Source organism: Pleurodeles waltl, chromosome 4_2 (assembly GCF_031143425.1).
Source record: "Pleurodeles waltl isolate 20211129_DDA chromosome 4_2, aPleWal1.hap1.20221129, whole genome shotgun sequence".
Taxonomy (NCBI): domain Eukaryota; kingdom Metazoa; phylum Chordata; class Amphibia; order Caudata; family Salamandridae; genus Pleurodeles; species Pleurodeles waltl.
In genome coordinates, this window is record NC_090443.1 from 45,232,447 (window position 1) to 45,249,461 (window position 17,015).

Genomic DNA, 17,015 nt, shown 5'->3' on the forward strand with positions numbered 1-17,015 from the left:
ATATATATATATATATATATATATATACACACACAGTTAAGTGTGCTGAACTCTTATGGTTGCGGGGATATATAGGGCTTGTACGTTCATCAAGAAGCCTAAGTACCCAGAACCAATAAAGGAGCTGGACCTTGCAATGGGTTTTCATTCTATACAGCAATCCATTTGCTGAAATATAAAGAGGGAAAAACGGGTAGCAAGAAAACCTTTGTATTTCCAAAATGGGCACAAGATAAAGGTGTTGAGAAGCAGTGGTTATTTGCATACCTCTACATGACTAGCATGTGGATTACAGGGCATTTGTCAAATAGATGTCTTTTTTTTTTTTTATACACACGGTCTTACATTTGGAAGGGGAAAATAAAGTAGAGAAAGACAAGGGGCAGTAACACTTGTTTTGCTATTCTGAATTCCCCCAAGTATCCCGATAAAAATGGTACCTCACTTGCGTGGGTAGGCCTAATGCTCGCGACAGGAAACGCAACATGGACACATCACATTTTTGCATTGAAATCCGACAAGTTTCTTTGCAAAGTGCCTAACTGTAGATTTTGGCCTCTAGCTCAGCCATCACCGAGAGAAACCTACCAAACCTGCTCATTTTTTTAAACTAGACACCAAGGGGAATCCAAGATGGGGTGACTCGTGGGGCTTTCACCAGGTTGTTACCCAGTATCCTTTGCAAACCTCAAATTTTGACCCAAAACACACTTTTTCCTCACATTTTGGTGAAAGAAAGTTCTGGAATCTAAGAGGAGGCACAAATGAGGGAGAGAACCTATGTTTTTGGTCCTGGGCTCAGCAGCCATATAGGGAAACCTGCTAAACCCAAACATTTCTGAAAACCAGACACCTGATTGAATCCATGGAGGTGGAACTTGTGTGGATCCCCCCCCCCCCCCATTGTTTTCTTACCCAGAACCCTCAAATTTAGCTTAAAAAAAAAAAAAACTTTTTCTCCACATTTCTGTGTGGGATCACCGCACCGGAACAAATTTCCTACCACCCGACGTTCCCCTCAGTTTATCGGTAGAAATGATACCTCACTTGTGTAGATGGGACAAGTGCCTGTGACAGTGAAGAGACAAAAGCAGGTCTAAATTGAGGGGGAACCAAAGCGGGTCCAAAAGGGCAGTTTGAAAACAAACATTCTTAGGCTGACAAGTGGTGCAAAATGTTCATCGGTATAGACGAGACAATGCTGGGTAGTATGAATTTTGTGGATTCCTGCAGATTCCAATAGGTTCAATCACAAAAATGTGGAAAAAATGTGTGATTTCAAGCAAAGTTGGAGGATTGCAGGGCATTGTGGGTAAGAAAATGGCGAAGGTTGCATGTGAAGCACACTACCCTGGACTCATCCAGATGTTCAGTTTTCAGATGTGTCTAGGTCTTGTGGATTTTTCTACATGGCAGTGTCCCAAAGTCCAAGGGGGACGATTGAGAGTTAGCCAACCTCTCATGGCCTAAATGTAAAACCAAAACATACAATAATCAAATGTCCTCTTGCTTGCTGTGGAATAAGATGTTTTAGTGTGCGGGAGAGAGCTCAAAGACTTGTTTCCCCCCTCACTTGGGGGTAGATTGCCCTCACAAAAATAGGCTTATATGCCTCAAAGGGGGGCAGATATGGCCAACAGTAATGGTCCCCCACTGGGAGCGACCCTTCCCCCCTCAAAAAACAAAATGCACACCAATCCCTGGTGCTATAGTGGTTTCTGCCCCCCAGGTTTTTTTTGGGGGGGTGGGGGGGCCCAAGGGGCAGCTCCCCTTATGCTCAAGTATTACAAAATAAAAATTCTGTGGTGTCTAGTGGTTTTTAAACACCCCCCCAAAAAACGGGGGCAGAAATGGCCTAATAGTAATTTTGACCCCGCCCAGGGAGCGGCCCTTGCTTAAGGGGTTGCGCCCCACATATAAATAAAAAAATATTGTAAAAAAATGTATCCCTTGTGCCCAGGTGGTTTCTGACCCCGACAAACGAAGCCAGAGATAATCAAGTCTGTCTCCGATTTGACAATACTATCACAAGTGGTCCCAAAAACTAAACAGGACAAAAATGAGGGGAAGGAGACTTGGGGTGTGATTTAAGAGTTTAGCAGATAGGTAATCCTTCACAAATGTGAAGGCGAGCCGTTCCACCTTGTTACAAGTGCATTAGGATATTATAAGTATATTGTATGGTGGATTGAACATACAGCATTACCCAATACAATATCATATCTATGACCTCAAAATCTTAGTCTTAAGTGACTCATACTGTTCGGTGAGTGACACTATACACTGAGCTCCGAGCAACCCTTCACAAAGAATTATTTTCCCTTTACACACCATCTCAGACTATCCATCACATATGGGATGAAGTATGTGGCCAACTATTTCTAAATCAGGCCCTTTGTCCCATTCAGCAAATTAAATTTTGAAAGGTACTAACGTATGCCCCCTGAGTTTTCTGTTTGATAGTGGACTAATTGCCTCTAGAATTACTGTCTACCAGTTTTGATACTTTCATACATACTTTTTATGTAAAGTAGTTGGCTAGTTTGTCACGGATTTCGTGACTAGCTGGAATACTGACAGACTAATAAAAAATAAAAAATTACATGATGGCACACAACTATGTATGAAAATTGACAGTATACAGGTTATTTTTCATTGAGACTTTTAGGCTTACTTGTCCGTTCACCCACTCACAAATCGATGCATATTCTTAATATCTCTCCCCCTTTGCCTTTCCATACAAAAACGTAGCCAACGAACATTTGCACAAAACACTTCACCCATTTAACACTAAATAACATGCTTTTGATATCTGTCTAAACTACACGCCATGCCCACTTCAGCCACACAAAGGTTCTGCCTCTATTTCTGTTGCCGGTCTACCTCATCTGAAAGGAAAGGTCTGCTGCTAAAATGCTGAGCATGTGCTTTGGAAGAGGGGCTTGCTTTGCTGCTGTCCATGATGTACTTGTTCAACGAGAGGGCTGTATGAACTGCCTAGATCTGTACCTGGCGGCATCAGTGAATCTTGACAAGAAAGATGGTCTGTTGTACAAAAGCCTTAAAAGTTAGAACTGTCGGTACTTGGCCCCACATAAAAAGCCAACAATAGTACAATGAAGACAAGAACTCATCTTAGATGTTACATGTTTAATAGTGAAGAGAAAAATCAACACATCTGTTCTAGGTTAAAAAAAAACATAACCAAAGTGTTTGTAGAAATACACGTTGAAATCAATGAATTACACAATCAAGGAAAAAAGGCAACTTGAAGAACTGAAGATACTAAACGCTGCGAACGGTGGAAGGTCAAGCCTACAATGAAAGAAAAAGTTTAGAAACTGGCATGACAGAAGGAAATGTAAATTGTTTTACAAAAGAACAGTTTATTAATGTTATTAATCCTCCTACATAAATTTTCAGTATTACAGAGGGTATGTTAATCAAGTGTGAAAGAGCAAACCTCTTCAAACTCAGACCCCTTGCACCACCACCATGACCATCTACCGCTGTAAGTCTTGGCATACTGTGCTGCATTAGAATGTACTTTTTGGTTTATGTCCGTTATCAACAGTGCAAATGCAAAGCAAACGTGTGAGCAGCTGAAGTTGACACCACGTGCCAGTCAATCCAATCAAAATCGATTTGGGGGGGGTGTTCGAATTTGCAAAACATCTCACCGGCAATCAAGTCAAACCAGATGCAGATTAGTATGAGGGGGGCGCGAAGCAGAAGCTTGCTGTTCCATGGAAACTTCAAACTCTCCCTAATTGGGCAATTGAACAAGTAAGAAGATCTGAGAAGGATAGGAGTCCATGTATCTTTCAAAATAGGTCTTAACAAGATTGATCATACTAGAAATGGCCTGTTTTAAGTTCCTTTCTCAAGGAAGGATGGGAGATTTGTGACTAGGCCCATTACAGCTGCACAGCTAAATAAACATGCTGAAAATCTTGCTCAAAGGAAACTAGTAAAGCATAAGAAGAGGCCAAAAAAAAATATATATATATATATATATATATATATATATATATATATATATATATATATCTATCTCCGAGTTAAGACACAGAAAGCATAGGGCAGCCCTAAGACTGTGGCATTAGAAAGGTACTGCCAACAATTACTCTCTTATTTGTGGGTGTCTAGTAGGCCATTGATGATTCTCAGACATAAAAAAAAAAAAAAATCTCAGGGAGTAGCAGCAACTGGGTAGAACTCACACCTTCATGGTCCATGACCCAGGTTATAGACCAACAGCAAAGAAAATCAAGATGGTGGTACATCGCTGCAGCATTGCATCAAGCGTCTTACTTTGCATATACCTTCTAAAACCATACAGGTCTCACATACCCTTTCAAAATTATAGTCACAGTTAATACATTTTTTTTTATTTTTAAACACCAGTTCAACTACGAGCTAGAATCTTCTACAGCCCCACAAATAGAAGTTAACAAAACATTGCTTGATTTCCTAAACCTACATTCAAAATACATTGATGAAAAGAAACAAAAAATAAACAATGGCAGTCTCATGCTTGAGAAGTCAACCACAAGAACCTCTGTAATGACAAGTAGGGTGTTTGAGGTGAGTACATAACATCTGAATTGTTCCTGCAGGCCATGGCCACCTAATTAAAACAATGAGAGTTGGTTCGATATCCAACTCCCACACAAGACACATACTAGATTAAGTATATTTTAGTTTACAGAATTACTCCCATTGATTTACCAGTAAAAGTATTGCGCAAGTACAAGAGCATGAAACAAAATGGACTTTGAATAGCATGCATTTAATGTGGACTTGTCTGAAGAGCTACTGTGATGGTCTGAACATCAAACTACACAAAACAGGCCAGCACACAGCAAGGGAAAGCACTTCCACACCAAGAGCAAATAATGTCCTGCGCTCATTGATCGACTGGCATGTTTTCTCATACTGCATCAATGTTAGAGGGGTACCAGATAACACATTCCTACATGAAATAACAAATTTGGGAATCCCAATGCACAAGATTTTCCCTGTAGTGACCTGCATAATTAATTTAAAGCCTAATGCTATACATGCTCCCACCTACGTAGGTCAAAATGTGCTGCTTTGGAAAGGTTCTAGCACGTGGAGATTGTGAACTGTACAAACAAAAGACGACCTATTTACTGAAATTGGGAATCTGTATTAGTACTTGGAATTAGTGTGGCATGGCTGTAATGCGCATGCTCTGCGATGCAATGGGATAGCTTGCCATTGGTGCAGTGCCTGGGGCCATTGGCTGTGGCATTGAAACCACAGTGGCCACAGACACCGGTGGAGCCATGCCCTGGGCAATGGTCTGAGCTAGGGCTGCCGACAGTGGTGTGATGTCTGGGTTCATCTGGCCAGCTGCAGTGGCCTGGCCCGACTGTGCCCCAGATGAAGCCATAAGGTCATGCTGGGAGACCAATCGTGGCTGCATGGCATGGCTACTGAGGGTGGTGTGAGTTTGAGCAATGCTGTGATTGTAATTAGTGACAGGGCACACACTGGGCACCATTGCCTGCTCAGTGATGGCAGCACTAGAGCTCATTGCCTGATTGCGAAATTGGGCATTCTGCTCTAGCAGCACCTCGTTAGCAGCTGCCAGATTGGAGACCTGTTTCTTCAGCTCCTCAACACGCCTGCGCAGTGTCACCACCTCCTCTTCAAGCATGCGGTGCTCTACACTGCGCACAGGAGTGGCGCTGAAATCATAGGTTGGGTAATGCATGCCCTCCACTCGCCTTCTCTTTAGAACAGAGTTGTGATCTTCGTAGGGGTCGGCTTGGTACATGCCATTGTACATATCATAACCATCATAGCGGCGCACAGCTGTAGAAATGGCAGGGGTCATGGGCATATGCTCCATGCTTCTAGGGTCATACTGATATTCATACTCATTATATTCTCGCTGGATATGACGAAACTTGCACATGGCCCCTCGCTTACAGTTTCCCTTCAGAGAGTCCATGCACACTGGTACCTCGGCATTGGAGAGGTCGGTCGAAGGGACCCCCATCCCCATGCCAAAATTCTGGCTCAAATGAGGAGGCAGCTCGCCACATTTTCTATAGTATTCTTCGTCCTCCCGGCTGCCGTGAAGAAACCTACAATTGATGCGCACGCACTCCTTGTTTTGAAAATCATGGCAGAAAAGGTAATCGGTCTTGCGCGCGCTCATGCCAGCGGATGTATCAGCGTTCTCGGGGTGGCGGAAGCGACAGGCTTTGCCTCGCCTGCAAACATTGCGCAGGAAATCTCTGCAGACGTCCTCAGTGCTGGCTGCTGATGCTTCCTCACTGGCGCTTGCACTGATATCCCTGTCTGCCATTTCCCCCCACGCTTAATATCTGCGCAGCACGGGAAAAAGAAGCGCTCTGCCAACAGCTGCAAGAGAGAACACCATTTAACTATTAAAAACACAGAAATAGCATCAGAAGGTATTCAAGGCAACAAGATTTAGAAGGAATAGTCTTATCACGTCAGGTGGAACACAACATTAAAACAATTAAATGCACGTTTAAAAGCTTCTAACAGGCTAATCACCGTCGTAGCTTTACTTGATGACCAGGTGCCGTTGGGCGACTAATGTATTTTGCGAATCCAAAATAGTCCTTCAGACACCTGGCAAATATCACAGTTTAAGTGGTTGTAAATTATAATACTGAAGACTTTCAAAAGGCAATAGCTAGCATTTATTTATGTACATATATTTAAGAAATAATTTATATTGATATTTAGTACAAGTGACTTTAAATGTTGCTCGGGTATCTTTCGCATTAATAAATTACCTCGCAGTTATTTAGTGGTACTGAAATAAGCGTGGCTATGAATCGAAGGATCTTCACATTAACTTAACAGGGCAAATTAGCAATCAAGATGCATCATTTTTCATACGATATGAAGTATTCTACACCCTGAAACGTAGCAGTTTATACTCTAGCATTATCGTTTCATCGCTGAATCCTTGTAATGTCTTGGGAATCACAGCAAAGCTCACGGAGGCTTACATCCTGTGAGCTATAGAAACCAATCTAGGATAGGACATGGCACCAATTTACAAATTGAATAGTACATTGGATATTTAAAAAAATGTTCCTCTCAAGTTAAACCTACCATACCAATGCAATAACGACTGATCAAGCAAGCTAAAATGAGACAGCAGGACATTTGCAACAGACTCGCATCTTGCTACAAGGGAACCCATAAATTGATGCGGCATAGGGACTGAATAGGGACATACGTCAACGGCCTGGTACAGTCACCCAGCTTTTCCCTTCAAACACATGAGGCACATTCTTGCATCCCAACGACATTACTCCCCCCATAAACTTTTTTAAACCCTGGTCTGCCAAACAAAACCCAAGACCATTCGGAAAGTCATGATCTGACTCTGGAAAGTATCACAAAGTAAAATGAATTGCCCCCTGTTTATTTTAGCAGCAAAAATGACTAGTGGACTCGAGAGGTGGCCTACGATGAACGTTAATTCATTCTCCATTTGGTAGTGGGGGAAGAAAAAAAGAAAGAAAAAAAAATCGAACCAAGAGAACACGGTTAATTGGCAGAACAATGCGGCATGGTGAGAGGCAAAACAAACGTGCCTGGATATTTACTAAAGAAAAACCTGATGTTTGGCGTCTACTGATATATAACAAGGGTCCTTTACGCATTTAGGGAACCAAGATTATATGGCCACCAGTAGGAAACTACCTTAGAATGTCGAAGGCACTCCGATAAAATGATGGAAGCTAATCAATGCCTTGTACTACTAACATTATGGGTGGGATTTAATACCTATAATTAACTTTGCAAGCAGGTTTTATCCCCTATTATAAGTATCCTGCTTTGTTTCCAAAGTTCTGTTACAAGACTTTAAAAGAAGCAGCCTTTATGATGAGAAACGTGATCAAGTGGATAGACAAACTTAACTCTTCGACTTGCACAATTAGATTTGACATCTTATTCACTTTTATTTAAAACTCGTCCTACACGATGACAGATCGATAACGGATTTATTTTCATGCAAACGCTAATAACCAGAAAACTCAGATTCAGGCCTACTGATTATAATCGCATGGTACACCAGTGCTATGCCAACCTCAAAATACACAAGAACAGTCACGTAAGGCAAATGGTTCCTAATGTCTAACTATATGCACGGAGAAATATTAAGTCAACGCGCCAGTCCGTTATGCAACAAGGCAGTTAGCACGGCTAAACTCACAGGACAGGAAATACAGATGTGGGCAATATTTTGTTGGCACGGCGCACTAAAATCCAGAATTAAAAAGACGAAAAAAAAAAAATTCAAAAAATGAACTCAATCTGCGGCGCAAGAATGAATTACCGACACGCACAATGCAATACGCCACTGCAGCCAAGTAACAAGCACTGGCAAAGCCAATAGGTCTCATAGGCAAGTTATTGTCTTTGTCAATGTGTTTCAGCGATTACGAACACAAGCGTGACTAATGTTCAGCATGGCTAAAAGTTAGTGGGATGGGGTAGAGTGGAACAGGGGCAGAATATAGAGGTATTTGGGAAGATTGGAGTAGGGGAGTTGGGTAAATTAGTGTGGTACATTGGGACAAAATGGAGTGGGATATACTGAAGTAGTTTGGGGAGAGTAGGTAGATTTGGCTGGCATGTGGTAGACTGAAGTGGAGGAGGGTAGAATGAAATGTAGTGGTGCTGGAGTGGAGTGAGAATGGGAGAAGAGTGTACTGGGGTAGATTAGGGTGGAGTGAATTGGAATAGATTTGAGTGAAGTGGGGTAGAATGCGGTGGAGTGGGGTAGACCGAGATGAGTTGGATAGATTGCAACCAAGTTTGGAGTAGTGTAGATTTGACCCTGGTAGATTAGAGTGGAGCTAAGTAGATAGGGGCAGAGTGGAGTAGAACATAGTGGGCAGGGGTAGGTGAGGCTACCCTAGAAAAGGACAGATTGGAGTAGAGCTGTGTGGAATGAGTGGCGTAGATTGGGGTAGAACGGTGTGTCTTATAGTGAAGTGGCAGAGTGGTGTAGTGTGACTTATACATGGTGCGGTAGCCCTCAGCCATTACAGAGAACACATTTTCAATTGAAGTGACCATTACATTTGCACCAAAATACAGTTTTACTACACACGAATGATAACATGTGCCAATGTCATCATCTAGTGTACTGGTATGTTTTGATTGTATGGGCATATTTGTTCTCCCCCATACTTAAGAATTACAAAAAAAAAAAAATGTTCTTCATTTGTACTAATTCTGAAACATCAGCACAGTACGTTTAGTTGGGTGCTGGGGAGAAGAAGAAAAAAAAAAAGTGACACCCTCTTCTATAGATACTCATGATTGTCACAGACTCTTTCAAGTCAGAGAAAGAAAAGTAAACACCAAGCTCTTGGGGTACGAGAGTTTGACATATGACCTGCTTTTGAATCCACAGCAAATGTGTCAAGAACAAGACTGAAATGCGTTTACAGAAAGCCAGTTTGTGGAAGAATATAGTGAACAATATTTGGGCCAACGGAAGGCACAAACTCAACCCTGACAGCCTGAAGCAAATAAAGCCAGCCAATGTGAGTTACAAACTACAAAGCAATGGGAGGAATAGGTGCCTAGGCCAGCTTTCTGAAAGTCCCCAAGATGTCTTTACCAAACCAGTCTGGTAGGCTCCCACCTAAAGAGGCAGGGATGGGGCAGCAATAAGAAACTGAAGATGGACAGTGACATAATCTGATAGTGCCTAAAAACAAGTGGGCATAGAAATAAAAAGTAAAAGTGAATAAAGCGAAAAACAACAAGTCAATGGTCTGAACCATAATAAGCACATAGCTTATTTTTTGCTTATGTTATTATTCCTTCCAACTCGTTCACTTAAATGCTTTTAAAATTTAACAGTCACGCCTGACCCCCAAAAAGGCCGTGTGTTAGAAAAAGGGCATTTGGGTGCTGGGGCCACCCAATACAGGGACATTTGAGAATTTCAACTAAAGTAGTCATGATGGACCAGGCAGGGAAAGTAACTTGCCTGGTGGCCCTGCTCAGTATAAAGCGCATTCCTTAAGTCAAGGCCTTCCAACTGCAGGTCACCTCACCAAACACAACACCAACTTCAAATGTGTAAGAGGGCGACACAAAGCATTATTAAAAAGAATTAAAAAAAAAAAAATCGCAAACTTAAAGACGACAGAAGAATTGTGCAAATGATGGTAGTACAGCACCCGGCACCGCGCCTGTGCAATATTAAGTTATGGAAATCAAAACAGCTATACGCCGTGGGAAGGGTCAGAAAGGGGTTGAAATGTCTGCATCCATCTAACTAACCTACCAATGAAGGGGATACAGAGAAGGATATATCACCATGTCATTTGTGACGCGCGCATGCCAAGAAGCGAGATAAATTACTAATCCACACTTTGCTACAACCAGAAGGCAGTATAAAAGTCTGCACCATTCCATGCCTCTCACTAAACTTTGTTCCGCTGAACAAGTTGCCATTTCATACTATTTCAAAAGAAAGGACTTAGCGCATAGGGGGGACACTGTGCCAACTAAAACTTAGAAGACGGACTAAACGCGTGAAACCCCTTCACTAACCATCACACTAAAGAGTAGCCCAGCCCCAAGATGGCCTCCGCTCGCTGGGAAAAGCCAGCGCGACCTAGCCGAAATGGCCGCCGCGTTACGTACAGGAACTGTGATGGCCACCAGTTTGTATAATCGTAGCATCCATAATGGTATGGGAAGGCCAGCCATAGATCTATGGAGCTGTGAGATGGTAGCCGGGAAAGGCATGTCAGCCATTTCTAACCCTACGAGGCCCCACGACAGCCCGCGGTTCTTAATGCAAACAATAACCCTACCCTCCACCCTAGAAGGGGCACTGACCTGCAAAATACCCCGCTGCGCGGCCTAGTGCTGCGATTGTCTGCCTCCGCGCTCCTCGCTGCAGCTTTTTGCCTCTGCGCTGTCGCTTCGCTCGCTGCAAGGCCCGGGTGCACTTCCCTCTCTGCCTCGGGCGCGCTTCTGCGGTTCCGGAGATGCTAGCGACCCAAACTGACGTTCTCTATCCGCATAGACCAACGAGGGTAGCTTCGTCCTACGAGCGAACAACACGCCGAGACACAGCTTCTGCAGACTGCGCCACTTCCGCCGTGAACCTTCTATCCGGCAGCGGGGGCAGATACTAACCAATCACCTCTCTTACAACATAATGACGTAATTGAGTTCCACCCCACCAAGTGCGATGCTAACGAGTTGGCATTTCGAGCTAGAACACACTCTTTGTTTCCGGTGAGGGAACAGTAGATACTTCCTAGGCTCATATTTGAAAGGCGAGCCCTGTGTTCTTTGCATTGTAGTTTGTTTTTGAAAATGGATCGTAAAACGGTCCTAACCTACCACCATCCCTTTTTCTATGAACACCCCCTTCTGGTCTTCCTCTGCCTTCCCCTTCATATCTCACCCCTCCATTCACGTTTCTTCACTCACCTGCTCTATCCTTTCTATGATGGAAATACTTAATATTGTGAAGCATTTAGCCACACAACTGCTTGCATCGCCACACATCCCAAACATGAATCTTCTCCCGCTTACTTAACTGGACAATTACACATCTTTGCTGCTCAACATGGTTCGAGAAACTTTGAACCCTTCTCAGAGAACCTCCCTACATTCAAGCAAAGACACTTAGCTCTCCTATGCCACCTTTAAATAGGCGAACAATAAAGTGTAAAATAAAGGACATTGATATGGGCCCCTTTCAGGTCCTATATTTATGTCTTTAACTTCAATGGCAAAACACTAATTTAGGAACAATGAATGTAACAAATATTAAGGTATTCTGTCAGCAATTTCGTTCCTGTTTATATTTCACATGTTTTACTTAGTCTTCTCTTTCCGAAGAGTGTTACCTATTGCCAGGATGTTGTGTTTCTGTATATGTTTTTCATTTAGCATGTTACACTTTGTAAAGTGCATACATTGAACAGAACCGGCTCCATGTGTTAATAAGGATCTACAATTGATAGCTCTGGAATTGAGGCTGGCAGAAGTGCAAGTTTCTCAAAGTGCCTGACTGGGTCATAAAGGTGTTCAGAATACTTGCACGTCCAATCACTGCCTACAGCCCCCCCTCCCCTCCAGAAGAGCGCACAGAGCAAAGCTCATGTATTCCAGTCACTATGATGACTGTGCACAGGTGTAAGAAGGAGGTACACACTTGTAAAAATATCGTCAAAAGAAAATGCAGTGCTGACAGCTGAGTGAATGCCTTGTGTGGTAGTGGGTGGTGAAGTGTTTTGTAGTGCAGGGGATAAGCACAGCGTGGCAAGGCAGCAGTATAGAGGAGACCAAGTCTGCAGTTGTTGTTTAACAAGCCATGAAGTTAGAAACTCAGGCACCTTTATTGCTTTCTAGTCATGGCGTCATACAAACTAACCATTTACCATTTATTTAATTGTTGTTAGCCTATCCGGCCTTAACAATAATCACACAATAAATATCAATCCATCACACTCGATAAAAATCACATTAAATAAAACATCTCAATAAAAAGGGAAACTGTGCTTGAGTTTTTGATTTAACATGTGCCGAGATGTATCCGATTTGCCATACATTATCGTAAAACCTAATATATAGCCATGATTTACATAAAAACTTAACTTATTCTAGAAAAACATTATAAATCTAATATTTAAATATCTTGTTCTGGGACAAATCATTTGGGACCTTACAGTACCTGCCAACCATTTAATAGAAGCCCGAGGCCTAACCCAGTTTTACACCACCCTGCACCAATTTCCCAAGCTAGATAGCTACGGGATAACATAGGCTGTTATGCTTATGCCAACTATGGGTGCATTGATGAACGTAATTTCCATGCTTCCAAGATATAAGTTGAGACCTTTGTCACAATGTATTTCTCGTCTGATCACATACATAGCGCTTCCGCCTCCTTGCACTTCCTAACTCCGTGGGATCTGAAAAGTGGACGTAGGTACAATTTGCGGAGTTTAAGCGTAAAGTGACATAATAGAAGGAAGTAGGAAAATGTTTCCGGGCCACCATGAAGACATGGACAACATTCTAATCTACCCAGAGGAGCGGGTTGCCATCTGTTGGCCACCGCCGTCACAGGTAGTGTGCCCATACGGAATTTAAAGTAGAGAGACCTTTTTTCCTCCGGATAAATACTGTCTATGAATATTGCTGGTTTAAGCTCTTGGTTAAACAAAATATACCGCTTAAATAAAGGGCTAAATGACTCGCACATAGTCTCAGTCTTTTGCTCCCAATATGCCTTTTTTATGACAGCTAGACTAGGCCTTCCGATTTTTTCTGGATGGAGCCAGAGGTCTTCCTGGCCGATAGCAGCCAGGATAGTTGAGATATGTTTGAACCAGGGCAATTTCCGATGGCTTTGTAGCTTCATGATGTCCTTAAGTACGTCGCTATATGGTTTGAGAGCCTCTTTTGACCAAATACGGATCCAGTATCTTACTGGAGCCAGAGCAATGTAGTCCTCGACCTTTCTCATCTGTAGATCAATTCTTATTGCATTCATTGGTGTGGCGTTGCCTAGACAAAGTAATCGGCGTAAAAATTTGTTCTCGGTTACTTGTATTGATGGAGTCTTTCTGAATCCCCAGATCTCTGCGCTATAAAGTGCTGCGGCTCTTGCTTTTGTTTTGTATGCGAGCAGTGCGGAACTCACGGAATGGTTGCCTGTAGCTTTTGTGAATCTGAGTACTGCTCCAGCTTGTTGGGCCAAGGAAATGCTACTTTTATAAATTTGTGGTTTCCATGTCTGTTTTTCGTCTAGTCTGCAGCCCAGGTAATCGTAAGTAGCCACTCGGGCCAAAGGCTTATTGTTTGCCCTAAAGGTCGATTGCATCGTCTGTTTTTGGTTAAGAATCATAAACTTTGTTTTCCCCTCATTGATTACCATGCTCCTTGAGGTACAAAATGATTCGAAACCCCTAAGTAGTCGATGCATTGCTATCTCCGTTCTTGCCAGTAGTACAGCGTCATCAGCAAAGAGCAGGATAGGTATACTTTCATTGGCTAGTTTTGGCGCATCCAGATTTAGTTCCTTCAGGACTTGACTTACTTCATTTATATAACAATTAAATAAGGTTGGGGCCAAAACGCAGCCTTGTTTTACGCCTCGCTCGATTGGAATTTCTGCCGTATAATCATTTCTCGTAGTATATCTGACCCTGGCAGTATTTCCTGTATGCAATAGAATTAACAGCCTTAACATTTTTCCCTGTATGCCCATTTCCGACAATAACTGCCATAGTGTTTGGCGGTTTACGCTGTCAAAGGCTGTTTGGAGATCCACAAAGACCAGATATAATGGACAATCTTTAAGGGCGGCGTATTTAGCGCAGATCATGTTTAGCTTAAAAAGTTGATCTGTTGTACTTTGGCCTCTCCTAAAACCAGCTTGGTGTGTTGATATTAAATCTCCGTCCTCTAGCCATTGGTCGAGACGCGACTGAATCATTTTGGCAAAAATCTTTCCAACACTATCAAGCAGTGAAATAGGTCTATAATTGCTCACCATGTCCCGAGGCCCTTTTTTGTGAATTGGAACGATTATTGATTCCTTCCAAGAGGAAGGGATTACCTCGTGGTGCCAAACACTGTTGAATAGACGGGCTAGAGCAGGTAACCATAACGTTAGCTGGTTACGGTAAGCGTCTGAAGGGATACCGTCTGGGCCTGCAGCCTTATGCGGCTTTTGGAGGAGAATAACTTGTTTAATCTCTTTTTCACTGAATTCCGATATTAACTCCATTGCACGTGGAATAACATGGGCTACTTGCATGGAATTTGTGCTGGGGAATTCGTTAGGGACTAGTACATTCTGGGTTTCGTTTACTAATCTAGCAAGCCGATTTGAAGGTACTGCGTAAGTCTTTTGAAATGGAAATACTTTACTTAATCTTTGATTTCTGCCTACCAGCCCTTGAGTGAGGATGTTTGAGTTATTGGTCATCCCAGATGCCGTCTTGGCCACTTCCTGGTACAAGGCGGTAAAATGCTTTACCCAAAATTGAGGGTTGATATTCAGTTCTAGGTTTTTCGAAGGACCTTCACATCCCCACCTGACTATCTCCCAAAACTTTTTGGAGTTCCCTGCCGATATTGCCTGCAGTAGAGTTTTCCAGAGTTTATGTGGGAATATCTTCCTTTTGTATCTCAGTAATTTTTTGTACTGTTGCCTACATTCATAAAAATGTTGCTCATTGGAGTCATTCAAGTGCCGGTTCTTTAGTGCTTGTGATAAGGTCTTTTTTAGCTTCAAACACTCTTCATCGAACCAGCCCTCCATCATTTTAGGATTGATTTGAAGATGCTTGATCTTTTCCTTTTTTGTTTGCAATAGCAGATTATTAAAATTATGCAGGAGGGGTAAAGCGTCGTTAACTGGTAGGTTTAAAAACGTGCTAAGTGATAACAGCCAGGTTTGACTAGGTGCGCTCATATAAGGTTCATCCTCATTTGACCTTAATATGTTTTTCCTATTTGGTCTCATAGTTATTGTTAAGCTATTTCCGTTGAATGGAGACTCAGCCTTCCCTGGGTTCGTGTCCGGATGGACTATCTCCATTAGCAGTGGGTCGTGATCACTCTCAATCCTGTCCCTTATTTCCATATCGATGACATAATGCCAGGCTTCGATGTTTATTGCCATATAGTCGATTATACTTTGCCTTTTTCCAGTTCGAAAGGTAGATTTAAAAGTTCTGTCTGAATTTGTTCTCCCGTTTAATGTGCGGATTCCTCCTTCTATTAATGCTTCAAAGATTAATTCTCCTTTCTTGGAGTCTTTACAACGTTGGATGAGAGGCGTTGGGATATTCCAAGCATGGTCTTCCTCTACTACTTGTTCATCCCAGAGGATAGAATGAGGTTTAGTGTTAAAATCACCACATATCAGTAAAACGGTTTTACAAGGCTGGGGAGAGCAGTTGTTCATGTGACCTGGTGCTGGGTTCCTCCAACCCTTAGTTCTTTTATTTAGGATATGTTCTTTAAAGAGCCGCACCCCTGGCGTGACTTGAGCCCGGCTGATAGGGGGGAAATACACATTTACTATTTCGAGTGACCACTCCTCGTATTTTACTGCGAGCGTCTGGATTCCCTTGCTTAATACAGCACGAGTTACTACGGAGTTTCCCAGTAGTGAAGTTCTGATCCAAATAATCAGACCTCCCGATGGTCTTCCTTTTTTTTGCTTGATAGCGGGTAAGTGGAAAGTGGAGAACCCATCTAGGTCAATAGCGTGAATAGACCAAGTTTCTTGGAAACAGCTGATGTCTTGTTTTTTAATGAATTCGACCCAGTCCTTATATTCCATTTAGTTTTTTAAGCCTGCAATGTTCCAGCTTAGAATTTTTAATATGGGACTGATTTTATCTTTTATGTTCAAGCCGTCCATTTTTTGCTACGAGCTTCTAAATGGTTGCTCTTGGCAATTCTGTAACTGTGGGGGATTGCCCCTGCTGTTTCTAGGGGAATTGGCCAACAGTCAGAACCTCATATTACTCAAATTTATTCGTTCAGGGAGTTGTTGTTTAGAGCTAATTGCTCCCTGGAGTATCGAACCAGGATTGCCTTTTACCTCTTGCCTACCCATCATATTTTGGTTTGAGGCTTTTTCAAGAAATATTGTTGGATGTGGTTCTTTTTGCGGAGTAGCAATGGATATTCCCCAGGTCTTCATCGTGTTAGAACATTTTAGGATCTGTTCTACTACCCAAGGTGAGGCCCAGACTGTTTCTGTTAATTCCTCGTTCTCTAATTCTTTTTTTGGTATGAATCTTACTGAGAGGAGGTCTTTAGTTGTTACATTCTGTACGGCTGGCAGGGAGTTGACCAAATGTAAGATGTTAGACCTGTTCAGGATGTCGTGACTTCCTCTTGAGGAATACTCAGGGATAAACATGATCATGGCTTCAAGCTCTTTAGTTGTTTCAGAACGGATCTCAGTGTGCCCG

At 42.5% G+C, this 17,015-nt stretch overlaps 1 protein-coding gene across 1 annotated transcript; it reads right to left on the reverse strand.

Moving 5' to 3' along the window:
* Window positions 1-3,135: 3,135 nt before the first annotated feature.
* On the reverse strand, window positions 3,136-11,166 carry ZC3H10 (zinc finger CCCH-type containing 10). The gene is made up of 2 exons (XM_069230581.1): window positions 10,894-11,166; window positions 3,136-6,399 (listed from the first exon to the last, which is right to left on the reverse strand). The coding sequence occupies exon 2, from the start codon at window positions 6,341-6,343 to the stop codon at window positions 5,189-5,191; it is 1,155 nt and encodes a 384-aa protein (XP_069086682.1). The 5' UTR covers window positions 6,344-6,399; window positions 10,894-11,166; the 3' UTR covers window positions 3,136-5,188.
* Between the last annotated feature and the right edge of the window lie 5,849 nt (window positions 11,167-17,015).

What these genes read in the sequence shown, in the direction of transcription:
- ZC3H10 (XM_069230581.1), bottom strand. Translation starts at nt 6,343, where the DNA reads ATGGCAGACAGGGATATCAGTGCAAGCGCCAGTGAGGAAGCATCAGCA.